This window comes from Melampsora larici-populina, assembly GCF_000204055.1.
Source record: "Melampsora larici-populina 98AG31 unplaced genomic scaffold MELLAscaffold_95, whole genome shotgun sequence".
In the NCBI taxonomy this organism is placed as follows: Eukaryota; Fungi; Basidiomycota; class Pucciniomycetes; order Pucciniales; family Melampsoraceae; genus Melampsora; species Melampsora laricis-populina.
In genome coordinates this window covers 206,829-226,659 of record NW_006768859.1, presented here as the reverse complement: position 1 = coordinate 226,659, position 19,831 = coordinate 206,829, and the positions used below count along the sequence as shown (strand labels likewise).

The 19,831-nt window shown below is 39.9% G+C and overlaps 3 protein-coding genes across 3 annotated transcripts; 1 reads left to right on the top strand and 2 right to left on the bottom strand.

The window, feature by feature from the left end:
- Positions 1-11,034: 11,034 nt before the first annotated feature.
- Positions 11,035-11,791, bottom strand: MELLADRAFT_113818 (uncharacterized protein; the record flags this gene model as incomplete). The annotated part of the gene is made up of 2 exons (XM_007418543.1): positions 11,035-11,153; positions 11,548-11,791. The coding sequence occupies 2 exons, from the start codon at positions 11,789-11,791 to the stop codon at positions 11,035-11,037; spliced, it is 363 nt and encodes a 120-aa protein (XP_007418605.1).
- Positions 11,792-16,111: 4,320 nt separating this feature from the next.
- On the top strand, positions 16,112-16,588 carry MELLADRAFT_69552 (uncharacterized protein; the record flags this gene model as incomplete). The annotated part of the gene is made up of 1 exon (XM_007418526.1): positions 16,112-16,588. The coding sequence occupies one exon, from the start codon at positions 16,112-16,114 to the stop codon at positions 16,586-16,588; it is 477 nt and encodes a 158-aa protein (XP_007418588.1).
- Positions 16,589-17,282: 694 nt separating this feature from the next.
- Positions 17,283-17,615, bottom strand: MELLADRAFT_69551 (uncharacterized protein; the record flags this gene model as incomplete). The annotated part of the gene is made up of 1 exon (XM_007418525.1): positions 17,283-17,615. One exon carries the CDS (start codon positions 17,613-17,615, stop codon positions 17,283-17,285), a length of 333 nt encoding a protein of 110 aa, XP_007418587.1.
- Positions 17,616-19,831: the final 2,216 nt, after the last annotated feature.

The following is a 19,831-nucleotide window of genomic DNA, read 5'->3' as shown; positions in this document are numbered from 1 at the left end:
CTCGATCCTTCGGCCATCGGCTCGTCCTGAGTCCTTGACGAGGTTCCCGTAGCGACTTGGTTCGTTCCGGCTACGGACAGACGAGGTTCTTTTGTCAGACATAATTCTGACAAGAGAAAAGAAAATAAAATTTGAAAAACAAAGTAAAATTAAAAATGTCCTACTTACTAGGAGCTTCCGAAAAACGTGCGGTCGTGTACACAAACTTCGGTTCGGTGGCGACAGTACGACGTTGGAGGTTAGCGGGGTGCTCGCTCTGGAAGCGCTCGGGTGATCTTCCTGGAGTAGTTCCAGGAAAAATCGACTCGGCGTATGGTGTAGGTGACGCTGATCTCTGTGACTCCGTGTTGCTGCGATCGGAGATTCGCTGAGAGACGGATTTAAATTTAGGACCGTTACCTTCGAGGTCGTTTCCTTCGATCTCAGGTAGCTCTAGTTGAATACTTTTCTCTTCCACTTGAAGGTCAAGAGAAAGAGAACAGAAAGAAATGGAAAAATAAACAAAACACAAGACAAAAAACTTTTGTTAGTGTTTAACACTGCCTTACCAGCTAAACAATTTAGATAGCAACAATCAGTAGTCAATAAGAACTTACTCTTCAGAGACTACTTGATTCTTATAGAGCAAGAAAAGTAAGTCGAACTTGATTGAGCGTAAGGCAGATCGATTAGATTTCTAGGTAATTTGTTTAGACAAAACAAACAACAAAAGAAAAAAAAACCCAGAAGATGAAATCAAAACCAATGATTAGCTATTACTTGTACTCCACGAGGTAATAGTGATAGGCTTACTTATACGTCTTAAACGTTCGGTCGATTTTTAAAAGAAACTATTTAATATCAAGGTCCTGAAGATCAAGGTAAAAAAAGAATTAAATTTCTATAGGTACTCAATCAGGAATACTAGACGCACTTGTAAAACCGTTATTGCCTGTTGGTCTAGATCGAGACAAAGAGAAAAAAAAAGTACGATGAAATCGATCGATCACAACTAAAAACTTTGATAAGATAGTTTATTCGTTGGTCACCTTCTTTTTGAGATGCGCTCTATTAATTTCTTTCACTCACTTTTTCAGACACGATAAAATAAATAGAGTATTGATTTTTTAAAAAAAAATCTAAGACAAGATTCTCGATTGATCTATTCAACAAAACTAAGATAGGAAAGATAACCGTATGAGTCTCAGTTCTAACTTGAGATATTGCACCGATTTATTCTACTTACTTCTAAAAAATTAAGTAAAATTGAAGTGAAAGTCTTGATTAATTCACAGCTTTCAGGATTGAATGCCTTAGATATCTCGTTCGATATCTGAAGAACAGTCCACAAGTTTGATAGGCCTCGTCCTGATCGATTGATACGAGGAAAGAAGGATTTTGACCTTAATTCAAAAAGGCGACGATAATTGGTTGAATCGAGTAGTGATTAAACACAATCAAAAGAAAAAATACACGACTTGGTGAGTATATTATTTAATATGTTTTACTATTGTTTGATATCTAAAGTCAAAAACTAATCAATTAAATTATCACTTACTTCCCACTGGTGTTATTCAACGAATCTTTCCTTGATCGCGGTTAGAAATGAGAGTGATCGTGTTGATCTTCTTGATCAGGTGAGGTATGAGTCGCTCGACCGGCGTGGTCGAGTGAGGGTATGAGGCGCTTGCCTTGCGTGGTCGAGTGGAGGTACGGGTGGGTTGAGGGCTGTGGAATTTGGAATTTTCCAAATTCAAGTATAATAATACTGTACCGCTGTGGCTTCTCGGACCACGCGCGGGGCTTGTACTGTACGGTCTGTGTATATGTACACAGGTCAGTACTGTAGATGTAATTGTAATTGGCACGTGTTGCCTCTATTACAATAGAAACAAAATGTGGCTTACAGGTGTTTCTCAATGCAATACACCACTTTTAAATATGTAATTCAAATTTAGTGGATCAACTGTTGATCCAAACAAATGAAAAATTAAAAAAAAATTAAAAACAATGCGAAAATTGGAGGGGGGAAATGATTTATTTCTTTCCTCCAACCTATTCTCCTGATTTTGAAAAATGCTGAGCTTACTCAGTTTTCAAGCTAAACAGGTCAAAAAAAATGTAGATATAAAATAAAACTGATATGTTTTTGTTTTTATGTTTTTATAAAATAAAAAGATGAGATAACAACTCAAAAAAAATTATAAAGGGTTCAAAAACACAATGAGGCCCCCAAATTGTGAGCTACTAGCGTCTTTCAGGCTAGTAAGTCACTAAAGAAAAGGACAAGAATAATAAACTGAGTTTATTATGAGCGTGAGAAACTTATTTAAACTTTTAAATAAGGTTGTAAGAGAAGCAGTGGGATCAAATCCGTACTGACTTCAGTTAGATGACCTCTCAACAGGGGATTTTGGATACAATTCCAGGGATTAAGGCAAGACAAGAGTCTTCTAGCCGGATAAAATTAGACAACTGGCACCCAGTGTCGTGCCCAAGATAACTACACTCTACTCTAGAGTTGTTAAACAAGGGAAATATCACCTAGGGATATTTTGAAGTACTTTAGACTCTGAACACAGAGGAACTCCCGTGAGTTTAAAGTTTCTCAAGTTGTTGAATCCCTTTAACAACTTGAGCAATACTTCTAGGATCACCTCCTGACAGAAATAAGAAGTCTTCAAAAGAACTTCCACAAATAACAAAAAGCAATGATCAACTAGAGAAATATACAATGTCTAATAAATGAGGACAAGGACTCTTATTTATCTGATTGAAGTTGTTTACTGATAATTTGATGGTATGTAATGATGATGATGGACTTTCTGTAAGGTTCTTATAGAACCTTCACTGAAAGTCCGGAAACTTGTCCGGCACGACTTCTCACGAGAGCACAGGCTGACTAGGAACTTCGTTATGATTTCAAACTAGCTCCAAAAAGTCACTCAATTAGCTCTCTGAGGAGTGAGTCTTAGATGAAGATAAATGTAAGGAAATAAGAGAAATGAATAAGAGAAATGACCATCTCACCTAGCTCCAAAAAGTCACTCAATTAGCTCTCTGAGGAGTGAGGACTCTTCGAAGCCGGGCATAGAGATGAAAAGGTATAGTGGTGCTTGTATAATCCCATGACTTGAAACCCATGACTTCCTAGCTACTCGTGTACTCCTTACACCCTCCCTTCCTAAAAATTCGCCTTTAATGTTAATCAAAAAGAAAAAAAATATGTGAAATTGGCATAACTCGCCCCTAAAATGTTGGCCATAACTCGCCCCATTGAAATAAAACAAAACTGAAACCTGTCCCACTACTCCTAAAAGAAAAAAAGGAAAGAGAAAAAAAGAAATAAAATCTGAATGGTTGTTAAAGTTTTTTCATTAATATATTGATCTTGAGGTAAGTATAAGTTCATTCATCATAATATAACATGAATATCTTGCGTCTTGAGGTGAGTTTAATAAAAAAAAAATTCAGCTTAATTTAATCCATTGAAGTCTTGAGCCTGACGTTTTTCTTGTTTTCGTATATGAAGATCTAAACCTGCAATATCAAAGATAAAATTGCTTGCCAGCCATCCCACAAGAGCGCATAAAATAGAAAATAATTAACAAACTCACATTGCGGGGGTGCTAGCGCAATGTTGAAATGCACACCCCCTTGTCAATTTTCCTAGCTGACCCCTAAAATCCTGCTCTAGCAACTAGATGGGGCTGTTTTCGGAATTGACAAAACCAAATGATTGGCTGCAGTTAGTGAGGCCTCCTCTCGCACCGTTCCGTCGTCCATACAATCGTAAGTTTCATTTCTGCTATTTGGGAGAGAGAGATGCTTGCCAGTTGCTTCTTTGACGTTTGGAATGAGAGAAATAAATGACTCACATTGCGGGGGTGCTAACACATCAGAATTGATGTACAACCCCTCGTCACAAGTCTTAGCTTGCCCCAATGGCTCCTTTCGAGTCGCAGTCGGGGTTGTTTTCAGTTGTGACGAGACCATACTCATGGTCGCAATGCTGGTTTCGTTGGACGGTGAGTGATATAACTTCAGTTTTGATATGTGGAATACTGGATGAGAAAGGTCATTGGGACCCAACCGAACTCGGTAGTCTCGCCCAGAATTTAAGACCTCCAATACTTCATAGGGACCATCGTAACGTGCCCTAAGTTTTCCAGTCCCTCGCGATTTGCCTCCCACGATTTGTTGCCTATCAGCACTGTCAATCATGACCCATTCTCCAATTGAAAATTGAGCTCCCTCTTTTCTACGATTATTGTATTGTAAGGCCTGTTCCACTCGATTACACCATAGCTTATCCCTCCACATCGCCCACTCTGATTGACGTCTTTCAATCCAATGTTTTACCTCATCAATATCCTCCTCAATTGGGTTTTGAATTGGGAAGAGTCGAGGTATCCGGCCGTATACGAACTGGAATGGAGAAACTCCTGTTGATACGTTAGTTGCCGAATTAATTGCGAATTCTGCGGCAGGTAGCGATTGAAACCATTTCCCGTGTTTCTCGGCGGCATGATGTCGGAGAATCTGTCCTACAGTCTTATTCGACCTCTCACTTCGACCATCCGTCTGCGGGTGGTACGATGTTGAAAGATTTATCTTCACACCCAGTAGTTGATGGAGCCGTTGCCAGAACCGTGATGTCCAAGCTTTGTCCCGGTCTCCAATGATGGATTCCGGCAAGCCAAAAATTGACGACCATGCGACATATAATCTAGCGGCGGAACGTTCTGCAGTATCACGTTGTGAAGCTGGGATTAGACGAACAAAACCAGTCAACCTACAAGTGCACGACAGGATCATGTCGTATCCCGAGACCTTTGGGAATGGGCCGATGAAGTCTATCGCAATTGACTGCATTGGACTGGTGGGTACTTCAGACGTTTGTAATTTCCCTGGCGTACTTGTTGTTCGTGCTTTGTTCCGCTGACATGAATCACAAGTCCTGAGTTGTTCTTCAACTTCCTTCGCCATGCTAGGCCAGAAGAAGGTCGTCCTGAGCCTTGATAAGGTTTTTAGAACACCCAAATGTCCCAGCGCTTCGTGTGCTTGTGCAATAAAATTGTGCCGTAAGTTACCATATTGTGGTACAACCAGTCGACCGTCCAGATAAATGAGGTTGTCGAGTATAATACAATCCTCTCGGAGCGGAAGAACCCTGCGCAATTTAATGCAAAACTTGTCTTGAATGTATCCCTCTTGAATAAGTTTTTGTTCTTCATCTGTTAAGGTTCCTCTCACTTCGCATAAGGCTACATCGTCTCGTCGTGAGAGCGCATCAGCTACAGAATTATCAGGTCCTTTCAGATATTTAAAATTGAGGTCAAATTGGGAAAGAGTCTCTAGCCACCTAGCTTGTCGACGGCTGAGGTTTCGCTGTGTTAAGAGAGTGGTTAAGGAGTGATGGTCGGACATGACATTTACCCGCATTCCTAGCAGTAGTAACCGCCACTTGTTGAGCGCGTTGATGACAGCAAGGAGTTCCTGCTCATGAACTGGGTAGTTTTTTTCTGCTGGGTTCATGGTACGACTTTCGTATGCAATAGGTGATGCCGTATCCCACTCTGCTCCCTGAAAAAGTGCAGCACCTAACCCTGTACCGCTAGCATCAGTAAAAAGCCAGAGCGGTTCATTTGAGTCGTAGTCAAGGTTTCGAAGTACTGGTAGTGTTGTAATCAGGCGTTTTATGTTATTAAATGCATTCTCTTCCGCTTCACCCCACTGAAAAGGTTTACCTTTCAATGATGTGCTAGTTAAAGGAGATAGTGTTCCAACATAGAGTGAGAGGCCGTCAATGAATTTCTTCATCCACTGTACGGTCCCAAGAAATTTCAGCAGTTGTTTTGAATTTGTTGGAGAAGCCCATTTGGATATTTTTTCAACTTTCTCCTCATCTGGACAAACCCCATTCTCACTGATTTCGTGCCCAAGAAACTTGATTTGAAGCCTAAACAACTTACTCTTCTTGATTGAGCAATACAGTTTGGCAGCGCGTAGTCTTTCTAAAACTTGTCTTAAATGAATTTCATGCTCTTCAGGAGTCTGAGAAAAAATTACTATATCATCAATATATACCACACATATTCTTCCCACTAAGTCCCCTAATATTTCTTCATTTCGAGCCTGATGAGTAGCTGGCCCGTTGGTTAGCCCCATGGGCATAACTGTCCATTCATACAGGCCCCAAGGGGTCTTTACCGCCGTCAGCGGAATATCCTCCTCCCGCATCCTATCCTGGAAGAATGAGTTTGTCTGATCAACTACAGACCACACTTTTCCTGTTGCCACTAATCTCACCGCCTCATCTACATTAGGTAGTGGTGCACGATCCTTGACTGTATATTTGTTCAATGTACGGTAGTCACAAACCCACCTGGGCAGTTCAGCTGGGTCTTTCTTTGGGATTATCATTGATGGTGATCCGTATTGGCTTTGGGATCTGCGGATACGTCCCGCTAGCAGATGTTGATCTACCAGTTTACGCCAGGAAGCTAGGTGTTTTCGAGGGAAACCATACTGTTTCTCATTGATTGTCACATTAGGATCAGTGAGAATTATCTTATGACGAACTTGTCGACTGGCATCCGGTAATCCTTCCGGGAAAACTTCATCCGGTGGCTCCCCATCTTCAACAGGTGGTAGCTCAGCCGGGAACACATCTTCAAATTCTCGCAGCACGGACATCTCCCGCTCATTCAACTTTTGAATCACATCAATCTTTTCAAGATTCTCGATAGCGCAAAGGACTCGAATCAATTCAGATTGAACTTTCTTTTCATAGAGGATCTTGCCGCTAGGTGTGTGTAATACAGCTCTTCTATGTAATGAAACATCTAACTTAAATTTTGATAAGAATGGAGAACCGAGTATCATGTCATAGGTTGTGCCTAGAGGAGCCAACTTAAAAAAAACTGCTCCAAATCGAATGCTAGGTTGAGTAGATTTGAGATTAGCTATGGCGAATTCCTTCAGGACTAATGGTGCCCCTTCTGTTGGAATCGCAAGGCGTACCTCTACCGGTGCTACCAATGGTTGTCGACAGATGTGCAAGTCATGCGCCATTTTCTCTGACAGTAAACTCGTCCCGGCTCCCGAATCTATAAGCGCCCGTACTGCTTTACCATTGCACATTAGCTCCAGGATGATTGGAGTGGTTGATGTAGGAGGTACGCACCGTTCGTCCTGTTCTACTTCTTCTTCAGTTTGTCTCTCTTGAAACATGACCGCCTCATCATAAGCTGCTACGTCCTCTGCTAAGATATCCGGGAAGGTTTCAATCGCGGCGACGCAAGAGGATGTTGCAGTTGTTGATGGTCGTCCAGCAGGCCGTTGAGTCGGAGCGCCAGGAGTTCCCGATGTGGCATTAGCTGATGGGTTGGCAGGTGCTGTCCCTCGGGTTGGTCGTGGTCCAGGGTTGAAGTCGGACGGTACAGAAAGGAAACATGTACTCTTCTTTGTGCAGTTGGTGTTGTTGCACTTGTCCTTACAGGTTGGACAAATGCCGGATCTTCTCAGGTACTCGTGATACCTCCACGCGTTATCGGCTCGTTCCTCTTCTGAACGAGTCCTGCCTTGAATGTGACTGCGTGACGTTGGCGCGGCTGTTGGACCTGTTGTGACTGAGGATTGATTCGGTCTCGATCGTGTTCCTCCACCTGGCAAGAGTTTTGCATCAGTGAGGAACTTCCAGATTCCGTCTGCGGCTTCTTTGAACTTCGGGAAGCTGAACGGTTGTGTTCTGAGATGATTTTCTCGGGCCACCATGTCTCTAAACAATAATGGGGCCCCCCAGGTGACGTATTCTGCTAGGCCTCTGTCAGTCACTCGATTGAATCGTTTTACTAGTCGATGAAGTTGACGAGCTCGAGACACGTAGGCGTCGAACGTTTCAGATGGGCGCATTTCTAGTCGTCGTAACGCCTCTTCGGTGTCCGCTAACCAGGCATGAGGTAATGTACCAGTGGCCATCAGCTCCATAGCACTTGTCCAAGATTGTTGACGCAGTTCTTCCTTGTTCGCTTGATACCAGGAAGACAATTCTTCATTGTTGAGTAACGAACCCAGTAACTTGATACGTTCTCGATCGTCCAACAGGTTTTTGATGTCGAATGTTTCTTCGATCAAATCTTGCCAGTGAAATAAATCGGCTGGATCACCGAATTTGCCGCTGAATTTCGGTAAGTCGCTTAGTTTGATTCGATCTGCCGTCATAGGAGTTGCCGTAGGAGGTGCTGATAAGTTTGGCATTGGGGTTTGGTAGTATTGCGCATACTGAGCCTGTCCAGGTGGTGCGTTTGTTGACAGTGGAGTCGTTGTTTCATGCATCGCTCCGCCTGATGGGAGAGGAGCGACTCGTTCTGACTGCCGTGTTCGATTCCTCGAATCAGGTCCTCCCCCAGGTAAAGGCGTAGGTGTTAAAGGACTCGTGTTGAGGTAATGGGCAAAAGAAGGTCCCGCTTCGTGAGATTCTCCCACTGCAGCGCTCTGCTCCGGATTCACAGGTAAGTTGTCATTTGAAGTAAATGCTTTTCCTGCCATCAGTTCTCGTACTAATTTCTGTAGGGCAAGGGTTTCTTGACGAGTCTGAGCTAATGATTCGTTTTGAGCCTTCAAGCCCTCGACCTGTTGCCTCAACGCTTCGATGGTTTCTTGATCGGTAGGCATTGTCTTGGCCGTATCGCAAGTCAGAGTTGGGTCGGTGACCGTAATGTCCGATCTTTTCGTTTCAGGGGTGTCCGTTGGAAAATGACCGGGTGGATGAGGGGTCTGGTTTGCTGGTAAATTTCCCAGTAGTTTCTGAAAGTGTAAGTTAATCACTGTCCGTTCGGAGGCCGATGGCGAAACAGTTGGTGGCGAGAAATGTAAAGGTGATACTTCCGGAGGGCTTGGTTTATGACTCGAGGCGTATAGTATACGGTCCGTAGGTGCTGGAGATCCCAAAACTGTCGCCTCTGGTCTCCGCAAGTAGGTTGGAGGGGGTGGTGGTGATGGGGATCCCACGATCTCTTTCTGTTTATCCTTGCGAGCTTTTCGAAGGAGGCTATCAGGGTCGTCAAGATAATTTTCGGGCTTCCAAGAGGCTCCGCCGATCATTCGAGCCCACAAAACAGATTTGCTGCGTACAGAGTAGGTTCCGAGGTAACAGAGTTTGACTGACTGAAGTTTATAGGAGACAGATTGACAGGTTGACAGATGACCAAAGGTGCTGAGTGACAGAAAAAAAAGTGAAAATAAAGAGAAAAAAATGATGAAAGATGATTGTTTGACTTTGGTTTTCGAAGTGATCTAGTCAAAAAAAGTGTAAGGTTCTTATAGAACCTTCACTGAAAGTCCGGAAACTTGTCCGGCACGACTTCTCACGAGAGCACAGGCTGACTAGGAACTTCGTTATGATTTCAAACTAGCTCCAAAAAGTCACTCAATTAGCTCTCTGAGGAGTGAGTCTTAGATGAAGATAAATGTAAGGAAATAAGAGAAATGAATAAGAGAAATGACAATCTCACCTAGCTCCAAAAAGTCACTCAATTAGCTCTCTGAGGAGTGAGGACTCTTCGAAGCCGGGCATAGAGATGAAAAGGTATAGTGGTGCTTGTATAATCCCATGACTTGAAACCCATGACTTCCTAGCTACTCGTGTACTCCTTACACTTTCCTGGCGGGTGGGAGAGCTCTTTATATACTCACAACCCAGAAAATCCCTTACGCACAACTTGTGGTTGGATTACATACTCTTTTGCAGTATGTAATCATATTTTAATTATTTGATTATTACATTTATTACACACATGCGTAACTCTTGTGTTACTCATGTGATAAGCCTTGTGAAAAGGTTATATTACTTCGTGTAATCTCTCGTATTGATCTACATGTACTTACATATGTCATTACATATGTAACTATATGTAATTTCATATGTAATTGGCTCTTGAAACTGAGCCATGAGTTGTAGGTATTATTTTTATTATTATATTATTATATTTCAGCCCTTTGGTACTAGCTATAGGGCTCGGGGCTGACAGTAAGTATGTCAAGTATGACGCAAACAACAACTTCAGTCCTCCAAATACAAAGGATAGTACCCAGATCCATGAAATGCTTCAAGCTCTTGTTCATGAAGACTTTGAGGAAAACAAAGGGTTTTCCTTTATTTGTGATTTACAAGGTGTGGTTTGTACACTTACAGACCCAGCATTCATTGATATTGAGTAAGTGGTGCATCACAGTCCTTTATCCACACAAATTTTTCCGTTCAACATTTTTCTAATGCAGCAAATCCTTTGGCAGTGGGAATTTGGGTTTTGATGGGAGGAAGATGTTTTTGTCTCAGCACAAATGCAACAAATGGTGTGAAAATTTGGGTCTCACCTCTGTGAGAGACTAGCATGTAAAATTGGGGTTCACTGCAACACAACAATGGGGGATATGAGCTATTAAATCAGAGTTCTTATTAGAATCTTCACTAAAATTTCATTTTTCATACTCATTCACTACTTTTTCTGTGATAACTAGAGTTATAGTTTTATTGAGTTCTGCTTTGATGAAAATTTCTTCAGACAAATCTGCATCTCCTAAAAAAGAAGTCTAAGAAGAGTAATAACTTCTGTATACAGAATTGAAACATATCAATTTTTGGAAGTGTTGGTGATCATTTGTAGGACTCAATCATATCCAAAGGAGGATCATGGAAGCCATGAATGGGATAAGTGTGGTGTGTAAAAGAGAACATTAGTGCACTGAACATAGAAATTGTTATTCATTTTTTATCAATTCCACAACCACATCTATTTATTTACAAGTCAGAATCAATTTTTCTTATTGCTTAGTTTGAGATTTCCCATCTCTCAGTCTTGGAGTAATTCAAAATCTCGTTTTGTGCGGGTTTTTTCTGAGTAATTGACATTTACGTTTAATGTCAATGATACAATTTTCTACCTTTGTTTCACAAAAGCTTTTCCACTCTTCTTCATCCATGTTACCTCTTAACTTTGTAATTCCATTGATTCGTGAAACAATTGACTTTGAAACTTGACATGATCCAAATCAAGTGATTACGGCATCTTTTGGGTTGATACATTGGCCCGTGGAATAATGAGCAGTGGATTCTGTGGTTTGGTGTCTAACATTGGTGGCCCAGACCATCTCCACAACACCATCACATGCTTCAAAACATACTCAAACATTAAGTCAAATATTCCAAAAGAATACCCAGTTGCATTGCAATCATTGTGAACCGTGTTGTGCCATTCATTGCAAGTCATGACGAAGTTGGCTCCAAAGGCATTTCCATTGGGTGAGTTGAAGAGCAATTTAGAAGCCCATAAAAGATTACCGTATCTAGCACAGAGCTGAACATTGGATTGGAACACGCCAAGAGCAAGAGAAGAGAATTTTCCAGCTAGAAAGTGCTGGATATGCGGGAGATTTTCTTGACGTCTGAGATCTTTGTCCATAAGTAGCACTGAGAGAGCCGTCACTCGATTGATGTGATACAGTACTGAGATCCCACAAAATCAGAAATGAAATAATTGATAAGCAGGATTACAAATCACTTACCTCCAGCAACTCCTTTAAGATACCCGGGTTGAATTCCAATTGCAAACATATCACCTCTTCTGTTTTTACTGACTCTGATTGTTGGTCCATTAGTTCTAAATTTATTTTGTGCGGTTCCATGTTGATACATAGTCGACATTGATTGATCAAATTGCTTGAAGAGTCTCAAACTAGCCTCAGTCTGAACATGCTTTCCATCATATTCAATGTATTGACGTTCATTAAAACGGATCACAGCAATCATCTTCATTCCTGACGTATCAAGTATGACAACAGTTTCATACTTCAACTCAAGTAAATTGTTTTCAGCATGATCTCCTTGTTGAACAAAGGCTGTATCAGGAGGCAGACCAAACTTCTCTTTGATTTTCTCTCTGTACTCTACCCGGGCTTTGGATTGGTTAGATAATATTGATTCATTCGGAGTCTCAATTGTTTTTGTGTTTGAACTCAGTTGATTTGGAACAATGTTTTTGTTGCTTCTTAGCCATCCTCAAATGTTTTTGAAATTAGTAATAAAAAACTTGTCAGTTATAGTGTGCCAAAATACTCAAGATCAACAAGAGAAAGCCCAAATATTCCAGATAGTTTGGTTCCCCACACAATACCAGGTATCCGTCAATATCTCATATATCATAACTGCTGCGTGCAGCAAAACCACAGTTATGATAAACAAATAAAGTAGATTTGAACCTAGACTGCACAAAGAGCACAGCTATCTTGGAAAAAATGGACAAGAGGCCATGTTGAAGACACTGAAAGATACATTCATTGATTTCAAAAGAATTATCGACCAAGTCAGGTAGCCCTAGGTTACACCCACAACAAATGTTGTGAGCTTCAGGGCATGCAAGACTTGATACTTCCAATGTAAGCAAAGAATATACCTCCCAGTGTCTTCAACACTTCTGGGTGAGTGGATTCAAAGAAGATAGTCATCAAAATCAATTCATGAACACTTACAACGATAGTTCTTCTGGTAATTGACCTAATTGGTCTAATTAAATTGAAGGTATGGTAAGGTAGAGTAAATGGTAATTTGAAATTGAATGGAATAAAAAGGAGTGGCCAGTTAAAACAATCCTTAACGACAAACAAAATTGATATTGAGATTAATCAAATACTTACAATGACAGTCCTTTGGATAATTGATCTAATCAATCAATGTGAATTGACTATATAGCAATGTGATATTGTGTTGTATCAGGTAAAGTAGATTAGAAGCTGAAATCAATGGATGGATGGAAGTGGAATGTGGAATAAAAGAGATGAGTTAGTTGAAACCATTCTTGATGAATTTGATTCAAAGAAGATAGAAAGTTAAATTAATTGAACACACTTTGATTGTATCTTAGTCAAGTACACTGGAAGTCAAGATTGATGAAAGCAAAATTTATTGGTGTAAAGTAACTGAGATGTCATATTTGATTGAAGCAAAGAAGATTGTAAGTTGAGATCAATGAAGGAAATTAATTGAAGTTGATGATTTCAGAGGTCGAAATTGAATGTAGTAACAGAGCGGTTTGCGCGGGCTTAAAACAAGATTGATCACAGCAAAATCAATTTGTGTAAAATAAGCCAGAAGTCCAAGTCAATCGAATTAAAGAAATCTATAAGTTGTGATCAATAAAGTTAACGGCAAAATTGATTGAAGTTGATGATTTTAGAGGTTGGAATCAATAACAATTGGTCATAAAGCAGAATCCAGGAAGATAATCAAATAGATGAAATAAGATTAATATGAGATGATGAACAAATAGGACCAAGATAATAAAGTGAACTTACTATTGATTGAAGAGGATGGAAGTGATTTGGAAGGAGAGTTGAAATAAGTAGAAGTTAAAAGGATGGAATCAAATTGATCAAAGTGATTTGAGTTGTTAGCAAGTTGAAATGACTTGAGAGAAGGAAATCAAGCAATGATCTAAAGAAGAGTTAAGCAAGATTGAAGAGATAAGTAGTTGTTCAGGGTGCTGCAACTCAAAGAAATCAAAAACTTCACAAAATTCAAAATAATAAAAAAAATAACAAAAAAAAAATAAAAACCTCAAAACTCAAAACTCAAAACAAGTGGCGGAGACCTCACATCTTGGCTTCGGTTTTTTTTCATTTTTTTTTATTTTTTTTTCATTTCATTTTTTTTATTTTCATTTTCATTTTTCATTTTTTTATTTTTTTATTTTATTTTACTTCATTATTATTTCATTTTTATTTCATGTTTTTTTTTTCTTTTCTATTTTTTTATCTATTTTTTTTGTATTTTTTTTTGTATATTCTAATTTTCTTTTTTTGCACTGTGAGAAGATGTGCCCAAGCGCACCCATTTCTCAAAGAATGTGCCTAGGTGCGCCTTTCTTTTCAAGGGCCGTGCCCCCATCCTGAGATGGACGCAAACTTTAGATCTGATCAGACTTGGCATTGACATATATATGTCATAACACTGCCTCCATTGTAATGCATGCACACTGTAGATATCATCAAACTCAGAATGGACAAGTACGAAAGTGACACTTCCCAACCAAAGCTTCCGTTCCACCTAGCCTTTCTTTTCTTTTTATCATTGATAAGCAGTGCCCTGAGTTTACGGCTTTGAATATGTCACGTTCACGCCCGGATGCTTGTTCATGTCCTCCACCCCCAATCAAGGGACAGCCAGACTGTACGGCTCTATCTACTTTGCAGTCTGTCAAACCACCTGATTTTACAGCCTCCACCACCAACACTCCAACATCAACTATGTTGCCCCGAATCCTGCGGCAGGCTCCCCACAGGCTTGTCCTCATAGTCCTGGTTTGACAGCACATAAAACAATGAGTGCAGACTGGGCTTGTAATAGGCATTGTTCTATACCCTCAGATTGACCTTGAGCACTTGATCTATCAATCCTAATCCTATCTTAATTGCTCTCCCAGCACCAGAACTTCCCCCAAAACCAAAGTTAATGTTAATCTTAACTTGAGCCCCACTGCTGCTAACCATCCTGACAGCTTTTCACTTGATAGGCACCATTGCCCAATTGGTCCCGTTGACCATTACATTCCAGACTGCTGGAAGGTCCTGAGAGACCTGGACAGTTCGAGACTAGATCATAGGCAACATGTTTATGAGAGAAGAAACCGGATGTGTTGACTTCTTTGGGGAAATTGATTTATTGCAAAAACAAAAATTCTTGCCAGATGTGGGAGAACCCCAATATTCCATGAATTGAGGTTGTAGTTCCGATTAATGTCAAGTTGAAAAGGGACAATCGGGCACTTGCACCACCTCTTGAATTTGTCCATGCAGGTAGGTTTGTTGAAATACTTTGATTCAATTTTGTGCTCACAGGCCTCTGAATGTGTCTGAATGACTTATCTAGGATATTGTACCAAACTGGGGGAACACTGATTACACCAAGATGGAAGTGCAATTGCCTTGGTCACTGTGGCAACAGTACAAAATGTGCTTGTTGAAAGTAGCAGGAAAAAAAGATTTGTGGCCTTACTAAAGGACTTGCAGGTGATTCCAAAGCCCAAGCATTACGGTTTCAAATAGGGATCCTGTGTCAGAGACCCAGCTCAACCCGTCTCTGACAGCCGGTTGGTCTCTATGACCGGGCAAGATGATGTTTGAAATGGTGCAAGAATGGCATGTGTGGCCCTAGATTCAGAACGAGTTCAGTCACCATTTACATAAAGAACAGGACTGACACCATTCTGAGTTCAATCTTCGAATTGTCTCATCTAGGAACGTCCCTGGCGCCAGAAGAGGCCAAGGACGTTTACCCTGTGGTGTAACTATCCAAATCCAAGAAGAAGTGAAGATAAAATCAAAATTGAAATCATATCAGCCATCAACATCTAATCAACATCTAATCACAATCAGATCTACATCTAATTAGACCTATAATCGCAATCAGATCACATTCAGATCAGTATCACAATCGGACCTCTAATCAAGTCAAAATCAAAATCAAAGTCAGCCATCAACATCTAATCACACTCAAATCGACATCTAATCACGATCAATTCAACATCTAATCACGATCAATTCAACATATAATTCACTTTATAAAATAAAATCTAAAAGAATTATACAATGACACCAGCATTACCTTTAGAAATTGTTGAAAAACTCTTATACAAGTTTGTATATCAACTAAAGACAGAACCTTGAGAGGGTCTTACCTCAAAACCTTACCTCACAAGCTCATCATACACAAAATTAATTGGGTTGACATTAATTTCTACAGCTTTTTCAAAGATTATTAGAAAATTTCAGTTTGAAGCAATCTCAATCAAAAGTTCAAAACATGCAAATGTGATATTGGAAAATTGGAAGGATGGTTTTTGTCATGTCAAAAGTAGTAGAGCGAGCCTCTCCCGTTATCGGCTTATGAAGTGAAGAGGATGGTAAATGAAATAATCTTGATTTCATCAGTTTATAAATGTCCGACTGACTTATCGTTTTGCTGTTGATACTTTGTATGAAAAAAATAGAACTAGATTCAATGGATCAATTATCAAAATTAATCAACTTACTTGGAACAAACTTAGAAACTTTAGACATTACATTTGTTGGCTGTATGGCAATTTATCTGGATGAAGAAGCTGTTGAAACCATCAAGAATCTCAAAGCCTTGCATCTATCACATGAATACAGAGTTGCTATGGGGGATTACAACCCATATTCATTCTTGGCATTAACATCTTGTCTACCTAAGCTTGAATCTTTAGTACTTCAATGTGAAGATCAAGATATTTTAGAAGGAATTACAGATATATTACAACCTCAACATCTTCTCAACATATCTTCCTTATCTCTAGCTCCTGGGGAAGAGCATGAAGTAAACTGTCATATTGTCCAAGCTGTCAACAAATCTCTCAAAGTGGTTGAACTTCTTCATACTCCACATGGGTGGGTTGGTGATGATGGTATCCTTAACTTTTTTGAATCTTATAAAGACACTTTACAAGGATTATTTACAGCTGAATTCACCAAGGACATCATGGAAGATGTTGCAAATTGGAATTTTCCAAATTCAAGAGTCATTGGATTTTGAATATCTAGTTATGCTGATGCTATGGGATCAGAGGTTTCATGGTTACAGGTGCCAATGTTGCTGAATGTTAGAACAATTGTCACAGACTTAGAAAACAGTAGTCATAGCTGGGATATAAAGATGAATGGCTTGAAGAAGAGTCCTAATTTGGAACATATTGTCTTTAATAAACAAAATTACCGGCAATAATTTCAATTTGTATCCGGCGTTGGCGAGCGTCTTATCACAATGACTCCAAGGCCAATGCTTCAAGTCGGTTCTCTCAACTAAAGAAGTTACACTTAATATCAATGTATTGATGAAGTATAAAGGAATTGCTTACATAAAAACATGGAGAGTGCTTGAACTACGTGTGATTGATACCTTTGGCCAGCATCTTCACAATTACGCATTTCAGCACCTATTGATACAATTTGACCAGATGGGAAACTTACTTTCTAGGTTAGTCGACAGGACTTGAGGTGTATGGCCAACCAGGAATGCCTGCAACTGTACAGGAAGTGCCTTAACGCCATTGCTTTTGTAAATGATTTCAATAGCTTTGTTGAGTCTGATAGTGTTCTTTGTCATTTGAAAACTGTGTTTGGCAATGTGGTTGGAGACTGCTATGATGGCCACTTCAAATGAGTTGGCTTTGGGGACAGGGATACACTGTTATGGAAAAGAGTCAATTTCACAAAGCAAAGTGTTATAACTAATGAATGACCTTGGCTAAAGTTTTGTCCAGTAGGTGTTCCGCAGTGGTTTTCAATTTTTTGAAACACCAAGCGTTAGACAGGAAGTTGGTGGAGGGCTGAAGGATTTTGTGTAAGGCGTGCGTCCCAAAATCTAATCCGGTCAGTTCATCCTCAAGGTTAGGATTAACTTTGTCAAGGGCGGCATTGGCATCTGTGGTGTTATTTTTGACTTGTTTATGAGTTTCTTTTTCAGCTTTGTCCTTCTCACCCCACTTAGCGCTTAAACAACGCAAAGCCTTGCCGCTGTCAATGCCAACGGCTGTTTGTAACACATTAATACATATACCCATGTTAATCAAAATGGATCCTTTGGTTTTGTTATACAACAACATACAACTTGCCTAATTTGAAGATTACCTTTGCCACGTCGCTTTGAAGAAATCCATTCCAAGTCAATGGTTGACGTACCCCCATGTACTTGCCGCTACACATGCAGTTTAGATAATGTTAGTCAACTTGAACAATCCCGTAATGTATGGAAGTAACTTACAATATCTCTTTGATGGCTGATACAGTAGTTCCAAGCTCAAGAGCCTTGATGGCTGTGAGTGTTTGCATCTCTTCATGAAAGTTGAGCACATTGGAGAACTCCTTGGCTCATACCAGTCTGAGCGTGCTTTTCAGCTAAGCACCTGAGTTCAACAGCGCTCTTATCTGTGGCTTGTATATTGGCGATGTTGATTTTGGGCGTGGGGTTACCGGGTGTCTTCAATTTTTTGTTCTTCTTGTTGTTGTGCTTGGTGTTGCGGCATTTACGTATATCTTGTGCTTGAACAGTAGTGTTTTGTTGGGTGCTAGTAGGTGCAGGTTGACTATCAGTTGTTTGGGTGTTGGGAGTTTGCAAATCAAACAATGTGGTGATGGATTCAAGTTGGGACACAATATGGTTCCCTGCTGATGGCGGTGCTGAGCGTAATAGAGTTGGCATTTTGGGTGTTGCCATATTCAAGGTGCAAGATTTGGTTTGTGTAAAAGTCAAGCTTGATTGTTGCGGTAGTGTGCTTTTAAGTTTGGATGATTTGAATTTGGAACTTAGTCAATTGTGGACGTTGTAGAACTCCTACGCGTGTAGCGTAGGCTGAGCCGGAGAAGGTAAGAATCACCGCCTAGAAGAACGGATTAAACTACGGTGCTGTGAAGCTGCCTTCAACCTGAAAAAATTGTACGAAAAAAATACGTAGGACACTTTTTGAACACTTCCGCCTTTACAAGTTTCCCGTAAACCTAATTTCCCCCGTACAAGGATATTCACACTTTCTAAACCCTATTTATCCCTCCCACAACAACTGAGCCACACACAAAAACAAATTTTAAAAAAAAAACAATTTTTAAAAAAACACAACTTGGCCTGGAATTGTACCCAGGTTCAGTCCTTTTCCCCGGCCCTGACTGGCCTTGTACTCGAGTAGTCAGATCTCAAAAAAAAAAAAAAAAAAAAAAAAAAAAATACAACACCCTTATTCCTCTTCTTCAACAGCAAGACTACTAATTTAACACTCAACAACTTGATTCCTCCACGTAAGTCTTTCTTTAACACTTTCTTTAAATTTATAACAAGCTAACAACAAAATTTAACTCGCTTTAATCTTTTCTTCAAAAACTGGAACACTAGAGACCTTTTAACACTTTAGATTGACCACTCAATCTTAAAACCACTACCACTTGGCTCAAAATTACTCTAGACGCAACAAAACTCCAATTGATCGATCCAATACGATCCTCTACCATGAACCAGAACCCTTCCTCCCCTCCTCAACTAGCCTCCCTTTTATACCTTTCCATCCTCAAAACTCCGACCGATTCTTCTCTTTTGATTCCGACCGATTCTCTTTTATTTTACTTCGCTCCGACCGATTCTTTTCTTATTTTAGCCCCTATTTGACTCAATTGCTTGTTATTTTAACCCCTATTCGACTCGATCAGTTGTTGTTTAAAACCCAGGTATGTTCTTTCTCTTATCTCCTTCCTTTTTCTTGTACCTATTACTAAACTATCATTCTTTTAATTGACTCAATCTCTAGCTCCTTCCGTGAACGACTTATCGATTTCAATCTTTCCTTTCTATTTGCTTTGGATTTTCAATTATCTTTCTCAGGTAAGTTTATTTGTTTCTCTTAATTCTCTCCTATCTTTTGTTCTATTACTAATCAATTTATTCTTTTATCTCCTTCCTCTAGTTTATTTCGATTTTGATCTTTTATTTTGATTCCTTAACATAAATCGTTCTCTTCTTCTCACAATTTTACCGCTGACCGATTCCAAGCTCGATCCGTGTGAGTCTTTCATTCCTCTTGTTATCTCCTCCTTTTCTTGGTATCTTCTCTACTAATGATACTGACTATTGTTTATCTTTGTCTTAGTGTTCACCTGACTACTTTTCTTTGTCTCTATTTCGCTTTTCTTCTTTTGACTTATCTACTTCTTCTGTTTTCTTTGTTTTATTCTAACCCTAACCCTAACCCTAACCCTCGATTAGTCCCTGACTTAGTCAAGGGACTAGTTGCTG